This window comes from Coregonus lavaretus (assembly GCF_964263955.1).
Source record: "Coregonus lavaretus genome assembly, chromosome: 29".
NCBI lineage: Eukaryota > Metazoa > Chordata > Actinopteri > Salmoniformes > Salmonidae > Coregonus > Coregonus lavaretus.
The window spans coordinates 1,417,553-1,436,525 of NC_140016.1; the positions used below are offsets into that span (position 1 = coordinate 1,417,553).

Sequence of the window (18,973 nt, forward strand, 5' to 3'; positions counted from 1 at the left end):
GTGCTTTTCACCCCCTACTGGTTCCATTTAGTATTTGGCTTGGCCAGGCTAATCCTATATCTGTGCCTATCAGGCCCTAAGGACAACATGTACCTTGAGCAAAAGTTTTCAGGATTTGCTGTTACCCTGCCGAGGCTATTGGGGAGCTTTATTATTATTGAACCAGTGTCACTCTGAAGTTACCCCCGATACAAATAAAATTGAATCAAAGTTTATTGGTCGCGTACACAGTTTTGAAGATGTTATCGTAGGTGCAGCGAAATGCTTATGTCTCTAGTTCCAACAGTGCAGCAATATCTAGCAACACAATAACAATACACACATTATCCAAACATTTAAAAAAAGAAGAACAAGAAATTAAGACATATCAGAAAGAGCAATGTCAGAGTCCAGAATATAAATACATCTATACAGCGCATTCGTATTCAGACCCCTTGACTTTTTCCACATTTCGTTACGTTACAGCCTTATTCCAAAATTGATTCAATTATTTTTTTCCTCATCAATCTATACACAATGCCCCATAATGACAAAGCAACAACAGGTTTGTAGAAACCTTTGCAAAAAAATAAATAATAATAATAATGGAAATATCACATTTACATAAGTATTCAGACCCTTTACTCAGTACTTGGTTGAAGCACCTTTGGCAGTGATTACAGCCTTGAGTCTTCTTGGGTATGACGCTACAAGCTTGGCACACCTGTATTTGGGGAGTTTCTCCCATTCTTCTCTGCAGATCCTCTCAACCTCTGTCAGGTTGGATGGGGAGCGTCGCTGCACAGCTATTTTCAGGTCTCTCCAGAGATGTTCGATCGGGTTCAAGTCCGGGCTCTGGCTGGGCCACTCAAGGACATTCAGAGACTTGTCCTGAAGCCACTCCTGTGTTGTCTTGGCTGTGTGCTTAGGGTCGTTGTCCTGTTGGAAGGTGAACCTTCGCCCCAGTCTGAGGTCCTCAGCGCTCTGGAGCAGGTTTTCATCAAGTATCTCTCTGTACTTTGCTCCGTTCATCGTTCCCTCAATCCTGACTAGTCTCCCGGTCCCTGCCGCTGAAAAACATCCCCACAGCATGATGCTGCCACCACCATGCTTCACCGTTGGGATGGTGCCAGGTTTCTTCCAGATGTGACGCTTGGCATTCAGGACAAATCTTGGTTTCATCAGACCAGAGAATCTTGTTTCTCATGGTCTGAGAGTCCTTAGGGTGCCTTTTGGCAAACTCCAAGTGGGCTGTCATGTGCCTTTTACTGAAGAGTGGCTTTCATCTGGCCACTCTTCCATAAAGGCCTAATTGGTGGAGTGCTGCAGAGATGGTTGTCCTTCTGGAAGGTTCTCCCATCTCCACAGAGGAACTCTGGAGCTCTTTCAGAGTGACCATCGGGTTCTTGGTCACCTCCCTGACCAAGGCCCTTCCCCCCCGATTGCTCAGTTTGGCCAGGCTGCCAGCTCTAGTAAGCGTCTTGATGTTCCAAACTTCTTCCATTTATGAATGATGAGGCCACTGTGTTCTTGGAGACCTTCAATGCTGCAGACATTTTTTGGTACCCTTCCCCAGATCTGTTCCTCCACACAATCCTGTCTCGGAGCTCTACGGACAATTCCTTCGACCTCATGGCTTGGTTTCTGCTCTGACATGCACTGTCAACTGTGGGACCTTACAGTGGCTTGCTAAAGTTTTCATCCCCCTTGCCAATTGTCCTATTTCGTTGCCTTACAACCTGGAATTAAAATATATTTTTGGGGGGTTTGTATCATTTGATTTCCACAACATGCCTACCACTTTGAAGAAGCAAAATATAATTTATTTTGTGAAAACAAGCAAGAAATATAACAAAAAACCTGAAAACTTGAGCGTGCATAACTATTCTGAATAGTTGAATGGTGTGTATAGACAGGATAGACTGATCTAAGGTCAGTTTTTACAGTTTGCGTTCTATTCCATAATGGTGAAGGTTAGGATTTGGAAAGAGTAGGCTGATCCTAGATCTGTACCTAGTCCCTAAGGGTAACTATTTATTTTATTTTATTTATTTACTATTTGTATTGTATATATTGCAGAAAGATTGTGGCTTCCATCAATGTAATTGTCTGCATCATTTTCAATCCCACATATATTTTTGTGTAATATCTACAGTACCAGTCAAAAGTTTGGACACACCTACTCATTCCAGTGTTTTCTTTATTTTTACTATTTTCTACATTGTATAATAATAGTGAAGACATCAAAACTATAAAAATAACACATATGGAATCATGTAGTAACCAAAAAAAGTGTTAAACAAATCAAAATATATATTATATTTGAGATTCTTCAAATTGCCACCCTTTGCCTTGATGACAGCTTTGCACACTCTTGGCATTCTCTCAACCAGCTACATGAGGTAGTCACCTGGAATGCATTTCAATTAACAGGTGTGCCTTCTTAAAAGTTAATTTGTGGAATTTCTTTGCTTATTAATGCGTTTGAGCCAATCAGTTGTGTTGTGACAAGGTAGGGGTGGTACACAGAAGATAGCCCTATTTCGTAAAAGACCAAGTCCATATTATGGCAAGAACAGCTCAAATAAGCAAAGAGAAACAACAGTCCATCATTACTTTAAGACATAAAGGTCAGTAAATCCAGAAAATGTCAAGAACTTTCAAAGTTTTTTCAAGTGCAGTCGCAAAAAATATCAAGCGCTATGATGAAACTGGCTCTCATGAGGACCACCACAGGAATGGAAGACCCAGAGTTACCTCTGCTGCAGAGGATAAGTTCATTAGAGTTACCAGCCTCAGAAATTGCAGCCCAAATAAATGCTTCACAGAGTTCAATTAACAGACACATCTCAACCTCAACTGTTTAGAGGGGACTGTGTGAATCAGGCCTTCATGGTCGAATTGCTGCAAAGAAACCACTACTAAAGGACACCAATAAGAAGAAGATACTTTTTGGGCCAAGAAACATGAGCAATGGACATTAGACAGGTGGAAATCTGTGCTTTGGTCTGATTAGTCCAAATTTGAGATTTTTGTGAGATGCAGAATAGGTGAACGGATGATCTCTTCATGTGTGGTTCCCACCGTGAAGCATGGAGGAGGAGGTGTGATGGTGTGTGGGTGCTTTGCTGGTGACACTATCTGTGATTTATTTAGAATTCAAGGCACACTTAACCAGCATGGCCACCACAGCATTCTGCAGCGATACGCCATCCCATCTGGTTTGCGCTTAGTGGGACTATCATTTGCTTTTCAACAGGACAATGACCCAGAACACACCTCCAGGCTGTGTAAGGGCTATTTGACCAAGAAGGAGAGTGATGGAGTGCTGCATCAGATGACCTGGCCTCCACAATATCCCGACCTCAAGCCAATTGAGATGGTTTTGGATGAGTCGGTCCGCAAAGTGAAGGAAAAGCAGCCAACGAGTGCTCAGCGTATGTCGGAACTCCTTCTTTGACTGTTGGAAAAGCATTCCTCATGAAGCTGGTTGAGAGAATGCCAAGAGTGATCAAAGCTGTCATCAAGGCAAAGGGTGGCTACTTTGAAGAATATAAAATATATTTTGATTTGTTTAACACTTGTTTGGTTACTACATGATTCCATATGTGTTATTTAATGGTTTTGATGTCTTAACTATTATTCTACAATGTAGAAAATACCCTTGAATGATTAGGTGTGTCCAAACTTTTAAAATATATTTTCCTTTATTATTTTCCCCTAACCCTACCACCCCTCCCGTAATTAGAGTAAACTAATGGACAACAAAACTTAAGACTGCTACTTTCAGCTTATACATACTATCCTGAACAAAAATACAAACGCAACATGTAAAGTGTTGGTCCCATGTTCCCTGAGCTGAAATAAAAGCGTATTTTTCTCAAATGTTGTGTACAAATTTGTTTACATCCCTGTTAGTGAGCATTTCTCCTTTGTCAAGATAATCCTTCCACCAGACAGGTGTGGCATATCAAGAAGCTGATTAAACAGCATGATCATTACACAGGTGGCGGACAGCGTGTATGGCGTGGTGTGGGCGAGTGGTTTGTTGATGTCAAAGTTGTGAACAGAGTGCCCCATGGTGGCGGTGGGATTATGATATGGGCAGGCATAAGCTACGGACAATGAACACAATTGCATTTTATCGATGGCAATTTGAATGCACAGAGATACCGTGACAAGATCCTGAGGCCCATTGTCAGGCCATTCATCCGCCGCCATCACCTCATGTTTCAGCATGATAATGCACAGCCCCATGTCACAAGGATCTGTACACAATTCCTGAAAGCTGAAAATGTCCCAGTTCTTCCATGGCCTGCATACTCACCAGACATGTCACCCATTAAGCATGTTTGGGATGCCCTGGATCGATGTGTACGACAGTGTGTTCCAGTTCCTGCCCATATCCAGCAACTTCGCACAGCCATTGAAGAGGAGTGGGACAACATTCCACAGGCCACAATCAACAGCCTTATCAACTCTAAGTGAAGGAGATGTCGCACTGCATGAGGCAAATGGTGGTCACACCAGACACTGACTGGTTTTCTGATCCACGCCCCTACCCTTTTAAAAAAAAATGTCTCTGTGACCAACAGATGCATATCTGTATACCCAGTCATATGAAATCTGTAGATTAGGGCCTAATGAATTGATTTCAATTGATTGATTTCCTTAAATGAACTGTAACTAAAATAAAAGTAAAATCTTTGAAATTGTTGCATGTTACATTTATATTTTTGTTCAGTGTATTTACATTTTACGGACACAGTATATTTTACAATAATCAGCTCCACTCAACCCCTCCCATAGATCTCTGAACACTATCCAGTTTTGATCCAGTTTTGATTTCTACTTGCCATACTTACATACTGTAGTTTCTCCTGTGTAATTTAGCCTTCATATTAGTCTTTCTGTACAGCTGTTAATTTTACATTATTAATAGGAAAAAAAATCCTTACAATTAACTTCGGTTAGTGGAGACGGAGGAGACTGAAACGAAAACATAGGCTTAAAGTACTTTGCTTCCTCTTTCAAAATATTGTTTGCTGAATCATGGGTGACTCCGTCATTTTGTAACAAGTTTCAGTAAATTCTTTTTGGTAGCATTTCTATGTTGAAGATTTAAAAAAGAATGTGGTGCATTTTCCCCCATATTCCATCCATTACACTTGATCTTTCTTGAATAAGTTCCTCCATTTTTTTTTTTTTTCTTTCCTCTAACGTATTCTGTGCCTCTATGGTACAGTTTTATTGCTATCTATCTTTACTGTTAGTCCCTCTATTTCCTATGTTAATATGAATTATTTTGACCTAAATTGCTTTTGTTTTAAAGATAAGTATTGAATTGCATGGCCTCTAAAGGCACAATTAAAAGCGTCCCATACAATAAGGGGATCTGCTGTACCAATGTTATGTAGTAAAATGTTATAAATTATCATCCAATATGCTTTGATTACATTTCCAATATCCTCGCCCACGTGGAAATTCTGTAAGAGTAATGTATATGCCAATTATTTGATGGTCCCTATCAACACCTTTTAAACTGTAGGTTCCAGTGAGAATGCCACAAGAAAGTAGTCAACACTACTAGCTTGATTTAGCCTCCGTCTTGTATATCTCACTAGGTCATGCTAAGGGTAACTTGTACCTTGAGCCTGGAATGTTTTCATGCTAGACGAGAAAGGCCAGTGGGTCATACCATCCTTTTGAAGGTAGGGGCCATGGGACCATTTGTCTGAATGCTTTTAACCTTCTGGGGCTTTTAGAAAGCTAAGACCCTTCCTACACAAAAACCAGGTTGTGGAATGCAGTGTAATCACTCATATTGTACAGGGTGTTTCCTTTACCTTCAGGGAGAATCTTTTAAAACTGTTACTTCTTAAAAAAGGCTGATTGTTGGTGTTGCATTGATGTATGCAACTGTTGTATACTCTGCCGGCTCTTTGTGTTTTAAACTGGGTGTTAGCCTTCAGGAATATACATTTGTACCGTGTCTATTAACTGCTTTCAAATGTTTTCCTGCAGAGATATACATTTGTTCAATGCGCTATACGCTTCATTAAACTATGACAATAGAAAAGTCAGGGCAGCTAAAGAACAGAACGTTTAAGGTACTTTAAAAGTAGATGAGTGGGAAACAGAAGGAAAGGTAGAAAAACAAACAAAAGAAAGGATAAAGCTTTAATCAGGAGAGAAACAGAAACAGTCCAACAGAAAAATATAAACAGTCCAACAGAAAAGAGAAATTTATAGATACAGAAACAGAATTGGAAAACAGAAATCGGTGCATAAAAGAAAAGAGGAACAAAGAAACCATAGTCCTTGTTGTCAGCTAGCTGGTTTAGTGATCAACATTGTGAATCTAAAAAAAAAACACTGAGTTATATTTTCACGTATAAATCAGTTGAGTCGTAAAAAACCATAGAAGTTACATTACGTCAAATGGCATGCAGCAGTGCTGTCTGTAAATGACTGACATCAATGGCCTCAGAGCCAGGGGCTCACAGGACAGTGGTAGTAGTATATATCATGCGGTAGTTCTCGAACTAAAGGGCAGAGAAACTGAGAAACAGAAGTCTAGGGTCATGTCCCAACTGGCACCCTATTCCCTATATAGTGCACTACTTTTGACCAGCACCCTATGGGCTCTGGTAGTGTACTATATAGGGAATAGGGTGCCATTTCAAACATCAGTCAGTCTATATTCCCCTGTAGAGACAGAGACATTAAGGGAGTTCCCTGCCTGATACTTTCATGTCTGTAAGCTTGTATTAAATTACAAATCATAGATCATAAAATAGACGCCAGAGCATCTGTTAAAGCGCTTTGTGTCTCTCGCTCTCAAGGCTTTCTGGAGACTTAGATGGGAAAAACACTGGAAAAAGTGTGAACCGATTTCTCATCCCAAAGTTATTTAGGAGCTGACAGAATATGGGGCTTTTCCACTTACTGGTTTTTATATTTTGGTACTATTTCGCAAATATTCCTCTGTTAACTGGGCGGCAGGTAGGTTAGTGGGTAAGAGCGTTGTGCCAGTAACCGAAAGGTTGCTGGTTCTAATCCCCGAGCCGACTAGGTGAAAAATCTGTCGATGTGCCCTTAAGCAAGGCACTTAACCTTAATTGCTCCTGTAAGTCGCTCTGGATAAGAGTGTCTACTAAAATGTAAATGTTAACTGACATTAAATAATGTTCTTTTGGGATTTGAGCTCTGGATCTATAGCATACAGAGGGTGTTTGTCAGTTGCATAGCAGACTTGTTTTCTTTAACCACTAATGAAGCAGCATAAATTCAAACCATGAAATCAAGATTCCACAAGGAACTCCAACCAAATATTTGGCTTTGTGTGTAGAAAAATAATCTATGTTGAGCTTTGTACTGTGAAATAACATCAACAGTGACGTCTAAACCTGTAGTATCTAGGTATCCAATAAATCTAGTGTGTGTATCCAGTGTCTGGTGTGTGCAATATGTTAAAATAAGGCTCTTCCTGTCTGTCTATCTGTTGTACTTTGGTCGTGTTAACAGGAAGAGTAGAACAGAGTAAAAGCAGAGTAGAAACAGAGTAGATCTATCGGTAGAAGAAGAAAGAAGGCCTCCACACCTGGGGTTCGATCCCTGCCCTCTTGGTAGAGAAGGTGGGTCTGGGTGCCTGGACGCCCGACCGAGGAGAGGCGACTCTCTCCGGAGAGAAGGCAGAGACAGGAGAGGTGATCCTGGGGTCCCTCAGCTGTGGAGTCCCCCCGTGTTGTGGAGGATAGTAATCCCCACCTCCAATTCCTCCTGATGGGGGCTGAAGTGATGGGGACAGGGTAGGCCTGAAGCGGGGCAGGCTGTTGTAGTTGTGTGATGGAGGGTTGGAGGAGGGCAGGGAGGCCTGCCTGGAGTAAGCCTCAGATGAGACCAGGGGTTTTGGTGTTGGCGGGGCCCCCCGGGGCAGAGCGCTCAGCAGGGTGCTGGTAGAGTCCTGGACTGGGTTGAAGATGAACAGGGAGGAGTTGAGCTGGTAGGGCTGGTGCCTGGAGAGGTCCATCTCTATCTTGGTGCAGCCGTTCTCCAGGGGTGGTTCCTCGGGGACCGGGGCCGGGGTTGGAGCCTGCTGGCTGGGCCTCCTGTTCCCAGGCTGAGGGGTCTGGAGGGTCTGGGTCAGCCTGGCGCTGAGGTCAGTGTTGTTAGCGATAGCTTTGACCCGGCCAGGCATATTAGATGGGTAGACCCAAGACGGCGGCAGAGACGCGGTTGGAGACGGAGACCTCATCTGACCACCTCCACCACCGGAGACATTCTGATTCTCCACTACGTACTTCTCCATCCTGGACTGGCGCTTCGCGAACAGCTCGGCCCCCTTCCCTGATGCGTTGGTCAGGGTCTGCTCTGGCTGGTGCTGCCCTCTGGGCTCCCTGGTCCTGGAGCTCTTGAGACAGGAGGACCACTCCGGCACCTTGGCAGCCTCCGCCTTCAACTCTTCCCTGGCTAGGAAGTTAGAGGCCTCGGCCCCCAGAGCCAGCAGCTCCTCCTCTGGGGCTGGGTCGGGAACGGAGCGGAGGCCGTGCTTCTTCCTATCATCATTCCCCTGGACCAGGGAGAGGAGTTCAGGGTTGGGTGCCATGACAGGCTTCTCCTTAAAGGTGAACATGGACTTCCTGGCTGTCGACGATCGTCTGATGGCCGCCGCCCCTTCCTCCAGGATGCCCGTTTTGATTGGCTGCTGCTGGTTCTGTTGGCCAATAGGCTGAGGGGTGAAGGGGACAAAGGTGTTGGGTCTAGGGGAGGTTGGAGGAGGGATGTATCGGGTGACAGGAGGGTTGGGGGGTAGATACTGGGGCACTGGGGCAGCTGTAGGAGGAGGGTTGTACTGGGGGACGGGTGTAGACCTAGGAAACATGACGGTAGACATGGGGGGAGGACTGGAGAGAGACTGGGAGGGAGGAGGAGGATGGATGGGGAAGGCTGGGAGTGGAGGCATAGAGTATGAGGGAGGAGGGGGAGGAGGAGAGAAGGCGACAGGGCGAGTGGCGGTGAAAGGAGGCAGAGGGGGAGTGGAGTAGGAGGGAGCTGGGGGAAGGGTGGGGGTAGGATAGGAGGGGGCTGGGGGTATGTTGTTATCCATGACGGGACTCCTTGCCTCTGGGGACTTGGGCTGTACGGTGGGTGGGGAGAAGAAGGGTCTGGCTGTCCGGTTGACGATGGTGGGGGTCTGTCTGGACAGGGACATAGAAACTGGCCCGCCATTTTTGATCTCTCCAGCAGAGCCCTGGGTGCTGTGGAAGCCATTATGGGTCTCAGGGGGAGCTGTGGAGTATGTGTATGACCCCCTATTCATCCCCACTTCCTCTCTGACTGGACCAGTGTTGTTGTCATTTACTGGTATAATCTCATCCTTCACTTCACCCTCAATATCCTCATATATCTCCTCTCTTTCTCTCTCTCCACTCCTCTCTTCCGCCTCCCCTTGTCTCTCGTTCACCGGCTGGAAGTGTCTCTCTTGTATCACGTCCACTTCCTTGTAGATGTGCTCATTACCTGGGTCCTCCATGATGTCACTTCCTGTGACCTCACTTCCAGAGGGTGGCGACCAGAGTGGTGGTTTTATCCCGATGCTGTTCTTCCAGTTCAGTTGTCCGTCTGTCTCTGTCCCCTCACTAGGACCCCCCTTCTCCTCCTCCCATGTCAGGTTGTTGTTCCTGTTATCTCCTTCTCTCTCTTCTCTCTCCTCTCTCTCCTCTTCCCTCCTTCGTTCCCCACAGCTATCTAGCGTGAAGGCGTTGACCCTCTTCTTGCGGCGGTTGAAGAGCTGGACGCCGCGAGAGTTGGAGCAGCCAGACGGGACGGTCAGCTGGGCCGCGATGATCTGTGACCTCACCCTCGCCTCCTTCAACTCCTTTTCTGATAGGCTGGCACTACGTGTCAGGTCTGGAGGGAAGGAGGGAGGGAGAGAGGAGGTGGAGAGGGATGCAGGAAGAGGGGGAGAGAGAGAAGGAGTAATAGAGAGATGGAGGAGGGGGGAGAGAGAAATCAAGATTGTTATTTGATGAAAGCTTATTTATTCTGTACAGGCTTCCTTCTTTTCACTGTCATTTAGGTTAGTATTGTGGAGTAACTACAATGTTGTTGATCCATCCTCAGTTTTCTCCTATCACAGCCATTAAACTCTGTAACTTCTTTAAAATCATGGTGAAATCCTTGAGCAGTTTTCTTCCTCTCCGGCAACTGAGTTAGGAAGGACGCCTGTATCTTTGTAGTGACTTGGTGTTTTGATACATCATCCAAACTGTAATTAATAACTTCATCATGCTCAAAGAGATATTCAATGTGTGATTATTTTTACTAATCTACCAATGGGTGCCCTTCTTAGCGAGGCGTTGGAAAACCTCTGGTCTTTGTGGTTGAATCTGTTTGAAAATCACTGCTCGACTGAGGGACCTTACAGATAATTGTATGTGTGGGGTACATAGAGAAGGTAGTCATTCAAAAATCATGTTAAACACTATTATTGCACACAGAGTGAAACTTATTAAGCACATTTATTTTATTACTTTTTAACCCAATTGGTAGGTACAGCCATGTCCCATCGCTGCAACTCCCCGTACAGACTCAGGAGAGGTGAAGGTCGAGAGCCATGCGTCCTCCGAAACACAACCCTGCCAAGCCGCACTGCTTCTTGACACACTGCCCGCTTAACCCGGAAGTCATCCACACCAATATGTCAGAGAAAACAACGTACAAAGTCAGCGTGCATGCGCCCAGCCCGCCACAAGGAGTCGCTAGAGCACAATGGGACAAGGACATCCCGGCCGGCCTAACCCTCCCCTAACCCGGACGACGCTGGGCCAATTGTGCCCCACCTCATGGGTCTCCCGGTCACGGCCGGCTGCAACACAGCCTGGGATAGAACCGGGTCTGATAGAACGCCTCTAGCATTGCGATGCAGTGCCTTAGACCGCTGAGCCACTCGGGAGGCCGTTAAGCACATTTTTACTCCTGAACTTATTTAGGCTTTCCATAGCAAAGGGGTTGAATATTTATTGACTCAACATATTTCAGCTTTTCATTTTTCATTAAAGAAACTATAGAAATACAGAATTCCACTTTTACATTATTTATTAATACTTTATTATGTTATTGTGTGTCACAAAATCTCAATTTAATCCATTTTAAATTCAGGCTGTAACACATCAACATGAATAAGTCAAGGGATGTGAATACTTCCTGAACTCACGGTACCTGTACTATTTCAAAAGCCACATCCTTGTTTCTGCTACACATGGTTATGAATACCTGCTGCTGTACTGTGTAACCCCCCCCCCAACCCATGTGGTGGGACGGAGGGAGTTGGTTGGTTCATGTTCAACAATAAGGCAGGCATTTCAGACAAATCAGCTATTTTTTCAGTAATAAAATACATTGACTACGACGACTTGGCATTGTGGCTATTTAGACAATGTGATGAATAAAAAAATAAAAAAAACAGTGTTTCTGTTGAAAATGGAGGCTTGGCTTTATTGTCTGAGTTTGAGAGCCCCGTTCAGAGCAGGAGAAAGTATTCCCTCTCTACCATCTGCACTGGGTCCCTCACCAAGCATTCCTCAGCAGCTGAGAAAATTCCCTGTCAACAAACCAGATTCCCTATTGTAGTGCACTACTTTTGACCAGAGCCCTATGGGGAACTGTGTAAGGAATAGGATAGGGAATAGGGTTCTATTCGGGACCAATTCCCTGCCTCAGTCAGTCTCTGAGTCCCAGGCATGCCTTTATAATGTCTTCAAGGCTGTAGATCAACCCTTTATTAATCATAAACTATTTTAGCCACAGCTCTATGTACCTCTCCATTTCATCCACAGCTCTATGTACCTCTCCATTTCAGCCACAGCTCTATGTACCTCTCCATTTCATCCACAGCTCTATGTACCTCTCCATTTCCTCCACAGCTCTATGTACCTCTCCATTTCAGCCACAGCTCTATGTACCTCTCCATTTCATCCACGGCTCTATGTACCTCTCCATTTCCTCCACAGCTCTATGTACCTCTCCATTTCATCCACAGCTCTATGTACCTCTCCATTTCATCCACAGCTCTATGTACCTCTCCATTTCAGCCACGGCTCTATGTACCTCTCCATTTCATCCACAGCTCTATGTACCTCTCCATTTCAGCCACAGCTCTATGTACCTCTCCATTTCATCCACGGCTCTATGTACCTCTCCATTTCATCCACAGCTCTATGTACCTCTCCATTTCAGCCACAGCTCTATGTACCTCTCCATTTCATCCACAGCTACAGTGAGGGAAAAAAGTATTTGATCCCCTGCTGATTTTGTACGTTTGCCCACTGACAAAGACATGATCAGTCTATACTTTTAATGGTATGTTTATTTGAACAGTGAGAGACAGAATAACAACAGAAAAATCCAGAAAAACGCATGTCAAAAATGTTATGAATTGATTTGCATTTTAATGAGGGAAATAAGTATTTGACCCCTCTGCAAAACATGACTTAGTACTTGGTGGCAAAACCCTTGTTGGCAATCACAGAGGTCAGACGTTTCTTGTAGTTGGCCACCAGGTTTGCACACATCTCAGGAGGGATTTTGTAGATCTTCTCCAAGTCATTAAGGTTTCGAGGCTGACGTTTGGCAACTCGAACCTTCAGCTCCCTCCACAGATTTTCTATGGGATTAAAGTCTGGAGACTGGCTAGGCCACTCCAGGACCTTAATGTGCTTCTTCTTGAGCCACTCCTTTGTTGCCTTGGCCATGTGTTTTGGGTCATTGTCATGCTGGAATACCCATCCACGACCCATTTTCAATGCCCTGGCTGAGGGAAGGAGATTCTCACCCAAGATTTGACGGTACATGGCCCCGTCCATCGTCCCTTTGATGCGGTGAAGTTGTCCTGTCCCCTTAGCAGAAAAACACCCCTAAAGCATAATGTTTCCACCTCCATGTTTGACGGTGGGGATGGTGTTCTTGGGGTCATAGGCAGCATTCCTCCTCCTCCAAACACGGCGAGTTGAGTTGATGCCAAAGAGCTTGATTTTGGTCTCATCTGACCACAACACTTTCACCCAGTCCTCCTCTGAATCATTCAGATGTTCATTGGCAAACTTCAGACGGGCCTGTATATGTGCTTTCTTGAGCAGGGGGACCTTGCGGGCACTGCAGGATTTCAGTCCTTCACGGCGTAGTGTGTTACCAATTGTTTTCTTGGTGACTATGGTCCCAGCTGCCTTGAGATCATTGACAAGATCCTCCCGTGTAGTTCTGGGCTGATTCCTCACCGTTCTCATGATCATTGCAACTCCACGAGGGGAGATCTTGCATGGAGCCCCAGGCCGAGGGAGATTGACAGTTATTTTGTGTTTCTTCCATTTGTGAATAATCGCACCAACTGTTGTCACCTTCTCACCAAGCTGCTTGCCGATGGTCTTGTAGCCCATTCCAGCCTTGTGTAGGTCTACAATCTTGTCCCTGACATCCTTGGAGAGCTCTTTTGTCTTGGCCATGGTGGAGAGTTTGGAATCTGATTGATTGATTGCTTCTGTGGACAGGTGTCTTTTATACAGGTAACAAACTGAGATTAGGAGCACTCCCTTTAAGAGTGTGCTCCTAATCTCAGCTCGTTACCTGTATAAAAGACACCTGGGAGCCAGAAATCTTTCTGATTGAGAGGGGGTCAAATACTTATTTCACTCATTAAAATGCAAATCAATTTATGACATTTTTGAAATGCATTTTTCTGGATTTTTTTGTTGTTATTCTGTCTCTCACTGTTCAAATAAACCTACCATTAAAATTATAGACTGATCATTTCTTTGTCAGTGGGCAAACGTACAAAATCAGCAGGGGATCAAATACTTTTTTCCCTCACTGTATATGTACCTCTCCATTTCCTCCACAGCTCTATGTACCTCTCCATTTCATCCACAGCTCTATGTACCTCTCCATTTCATCCACAGCTCTATGTACCTCTCCATTTCATCCACAGCTATATGTACCTCTCCATTTCCTCCACAACTCTATGTACCTCTCCATTTCATCCACAGCTCTATGTACCTCTCCATTTCATCCACAGCTCTATGTACCTCTCCATTTCATCCACGGCTCTATGTACCTCTCCATTTCATCCACAGCTCTATGTACCTCCCCATTTCAGCCACAGCTCTATGTACCTCTCCATTTCATCCACGGCTCTATGTACCTCTCCATTTCATCCACAGCTCTATGTACCTCTCCATTTCATCCACAGCTCTATGTACCTCTCCATTTCAGCCACAGCTCTATGTACCTCTCCATTTCATCCACAGCTCTATGTACCTCTCCATTTCATCCACAGCTCTATGTACCTCTCCATTTCATCCACATCTATATGTACCTCTCCATTTCCTCCACAGCTCTATGTACCTCTCCATTTCAGCCACAGCTCTATGTACCTCTCCATTTCATCCACAGCTCTATGTACCTCTCAATTTCATCCACAGCTATATGTACCTCTCCATTTCCTCCACAGCTCTATGTACCTCTCCATTTCCTCCACAGCTCTATGTACCTCTCCATTTCAGCCACGGCTCTATGTACCTCTCCATTTCATCCACAGCTCTATGTACCTCTCCATTTCCTCCACAGCTCTATGTACCTCTCCATTTCAGCCACAGCTCTATGTACCTCTCCATTTCATCCACGGCTCTATGTACCTCTCCATTTCCTCCACAGCTCTATGTACCTCTCCATTTCATCCACAGCTCTATGTACCTCTCCATTTCAGCCACGGCTCTATGTACCTCTCCATTTCAGCCACAGCTCTATGTACCTCTCCATTTCATCCACGGCTCTATGTACCTCTCCATTTCATCCACAGCTCTATGTACCTCTCCATTTCAGCCACGGCTCTATGTACCTCTCCATTTCATCCACAGCTCTATGTACCTCTCCATCACCAGTATCCTGGAGGGAAGTTGGAAATGCCTTTGCACTGAGGGTTGAATACTGCTCTAAAATAAATGGTATACATTCACTGAATGAAATGTGAAGAAATTGTGTGTGTGTGTGTGTGTGTGTGTGTGTGTGTGTGTGTGTGTGTGTGTGTGTGTGTGTGTGTGTGTGCGTGTGCGTGTGTGTGTGTGTGTGTGTGTTATACTGATCACTTGCTGGATAGCCAATCAAAAACAATCCTCAGTGACTATTGTAATTGCTAATCACGTATCTTCCAGTGAATACAGATCCAGCTCTGCCTCTGTCCAGACACCATCACCATCACTGACTGTGATTCACTGGAATACAGAACCAACTCTGCCTCTGTCCAGACACCATCACCATCACTGACTGTGATTCACTGGAATACAGAACCAACTCTGCCTCTGTCCAGACACCATCACTATCACTGACTGTGATTCACTGGAATTGATCAAGCACTGCCTCTGTCCAGACACCATCCCCATCACTGACTGTGATTCACTGGAATTGATCCAGCTCTGCGTCTGTCCAGACACCATCCCCATCACTGACTGTGATTCACTTGAATTGATCCAGCTCTGCCTCTGTCCAGACACCATCCCCATCACTGATTGTGATTCACTGGAATTGATCCAGCTCTGCCTCTGTCCACTGAAGCGCCGGAGAAGATGGCTGCCGTTTTACAGCCCTCTAACCAATTGTACTATTATGTGTGTTTTTTCGCGTTATTTGTAATTTATTCTGTACATAATGTTTCTGCCATCGTCTCTTATAACCAAAAAGAGCTTCTGGATATCAGGACAGCGATTACTCACCTCGTATTGGACAAAGATTTTTTCTTCAACGAGTCGGACGCCAAGGATATCCTACAGACACCCGACATGGTCCAAATCCCCGTCATTCGCAGGAGAAAGAGACAGAGATATCGTGGACGTAGGTCGGGGTGCCTTGTAAGGATCCGACGGCGAGCGAGTAAACTGCCTCTTCCATCAATCCTATTAGCCAATGTTCAATCATTTGAAAATAAATTAGATGACCTACGATTACGGTTATCCTACCAACGGGACATAAAAAACTGTAATATCTTATGTTTCACCGAGTCGTGGCTGAACGACGACATGGACAACCTACAGCTAGCGGGCTATACGCTACATCGGCAGGATAGAACGGCTGACTCCGGTAAGACAAGGGGTGGCGGTCTGTGTATATTTGTAAACAACAGCTGGTGCACAAAATCAAATACTAAGGAAGTCTCGAGGTTTTGCTCGCCTGAGGTAGAGTATCTTATGATAAGCTGTAGACCACACTATTTACCAAGAGAGTTTTCATCTATATTTTTCATAGCTGTCTATTTACCACCACAAACCAATGCTGGCATTAAGATTGCACTCAACGAGCTGTATATGGCCATAAGTAAACAGGAAAACGCTCATCCAGAGGCAGCGCTCATAGTGGCCGGGGACTTTAATGCAGGGAAACTTAAATCCGTTCTACCTAATTTCTACCAGCATGTTAAATGTGCAACCAGAGGAAAAAAAACTCTAGACCACCTTTACTCCACACACAGAGACGCATACAAAGCTCTCCCTCGCCCTCCATTTGGCAAATCTGACCATAACGCTATCCTCCTGATTCCAGCTTATAAGCAAAAACTAAAGCAGGAAGCACCAGTGACTCGGTTAATAAAAAGTGGTCAGATGACACAGATACTAAGCTACAGGACTGTTTTGCTAGCACAGACTGGAACATGTCCCGGGATTCTTCAGATAGCATTGAGGAGTACACCACATCAGTCACTGGCTTCATCAATAAGTGCATCGATGACGTCGTCCCCACAGTGACCGTATGTACATACCCCAACTAGAAGCCATGGATTACAGGCAACATCCGCACTGAGCTAAAGGGTAGAGCTGCCGCTTTCAAGGAGCGGGACTCTAACCCGGACGCTTATAAGAAATCCCGCTATGCCCTCCGAAGAACCATCAAACAGGCAAACAGTCAATACAGGACTAAGATTGAATCGTACTATACCGTCTCTGACGCTCGTCAGATGTGGCAGGGCTTAAAAACTATTACAGACTACAAAGGGAAGCACAGACGTAAGCTGCCCAGTGACACAAGCCTACCAGACGAGCTAAACCACTTCTATGCTCGCTTCGAGGCAAGCAACACTGAAGCATGCATGAGAGCACCAGCTGTTCAGGATGACTATGTGTGTTATGTGGGCAGCTTGTCTCTCCCTTTTCTGTTTCCCTTCCTCCTTGTTTTGTCCCCTCTTTTTCTGTTGTATGTGTGTTTGTCCCCTTTATGTGGGTGTGTCTGGAGTGGAGCAGGGGGCGTGCTCAGGATCTGCCTCTCCTGTGCAGCTGCGGGTGGTTTCCAGTGATTCCTGCCTACGCAGCTGCATCCTATTCTCTCATCAACCTGCACTACTTATTCCTGGGCATGGCTCTCCACCGGCGCCAGATCGTTGTTCTTACCAGAGCGGTAACTTGGCTCACCAGTAAAGTTATTTTGTCTTTGTCTTCAGCCTGGCTCTCCACTCTCCTTTACCTGTCGTTTGTTTTGTCTTTAAGTTCGGACATACCTCCCAACCTGCCTGCCTTCCTGCCTGTCGGTCTGCCTGCCTGCCTGCCTGCCTGCCTCGGCCTCTCCTTCCTCCGGAGCCGACTAGCCCACTCTGTTCCTTTACTTCAGTTGTTTTTGGACTAAGACAATTTTAACTTTTATTAAATATTTTTGTTTCTTCCACTCCCTTTGTCGTGTTTGTTTCTCTGAGTGCTGGGTTGAACCATAGCCTAACAGAACGATCTGGCCATGGACCCAACAGAGAAACAGCACGGGGCAAACAAAGACAGCTTCCAACAAGCTATCCTGGCTCAAGGAACGTTGCTAGGACAGCATGACCAGTTGATTCGGACTCTTGTGGAAGATAATCATCAACTGCTGAACCAGGTGACTCAGTTAACTACACACGTCTCTAAATTGTCTGTTATCAGTTCTCCATCTCTCTCTGACCCCCAGTTTGATGCACCCCAAGTTGTTTCCTCGGACACTAGGCAGGCTTCGTTCCGTCGGGAACCCCCTGTCACGTCGCCTGAACCGTTCAATGGAGAATTGGACAAGTGCCGGGGATTTTTGCTTCAGTGTGACTTGATTTTTCGGCAGAGACCACTGTCGTTTTCTACTGATTCATCTAAGGTACATTATGTTCTGGGGCTGTTAAGAGGGAAAGCTCTGGTTTGGGCTGAGGCTGTGTGCTCAGATCAAACTTTGACTGGATTGACTTTTGCTGATTTCTCTGCTAAATTGAAGACTGTTTTTGACCACCCTGACCATGTGGGTAATTCCTCCAAGATACTTTTTAATTTGAGGCAGGGTTCTAACAGTGTGGCAGAGTACTCTATTGAGTTCTGGACGTTGGCAGCGGACTCCAAGTGGAACAATGTGGCACTTCAAGGAGCATTTCTAAACGGTTTGAATGAAGCCATTAAGGATGAACTGGCTGCTCGTGATGAGCCACATGATTTACATTCTCTCGTTTCCCTGTCCATCAAGCTAGACAATCGGTTGCGGGAGAGGCGTCGGGAGAGAGGCGATCGGCCACATCTAGGAGGACGAGTTCCCCAGCCTTCAACCACTCGAGTCTCGCCTCTCCGGAGTCGGCAGCTTCTTGTTCCTGATTCCATCCCGAGCACAGAGGAGGAACCTATGCAAGTGGGTCGAGCTCGACTACCTCCAGCTGAGCGGCAACGGCGCCTCCAGGCGGGTGAGTGCCTGTACTGTGGAGACGCCACACACATTCTGGCTACATGCCCTAAGCGGCCAAAAGACAAGGCTCGCTCGTAACGGTGGGTCTACTTGCGAGCCCAGAGTTAGATCCTGAACCCATCATTCCCCGATTACAAGTACCTGTAACCTTACGTTTCCAGAGTCATTCCCTGCCACTCTCAGCTCTCATAGACTCAGGTGCAGAAGATAACTTTATTAGCCACCAGTTCGTTACACAAGCTCGTATCCCCATGGAGCCACTACCTACCCCCAT

The 18,973-nt window shown here is 45.4% G+C and overlaps 1 protein-coding gene across 1 annotated transcript in view; it reads right to left on the reverse strand.

The window, feature by feature from the left end:
• LOC311104972 (uncharacterized protein) overlaps positions 1 to 18,973 on the reverse strand; it is a gene marked incomplete at its 5' end in the record, with an annotated part of 41,368 nt that overhangs the window by 6,229 nt on the left and 16,166 nt on the right. The window contains one exon of the mRNA XM_084146960.1: positions 7,583 to 9,891. Within this exon, the coding sequence (XP_084003086.1) occupies positions 7,583 to 9,891 (2,309 nt within the window). The remainder of the gene's footprint in view (positions 1 to 7,582; positions 9,892 to 18,973) is intronic.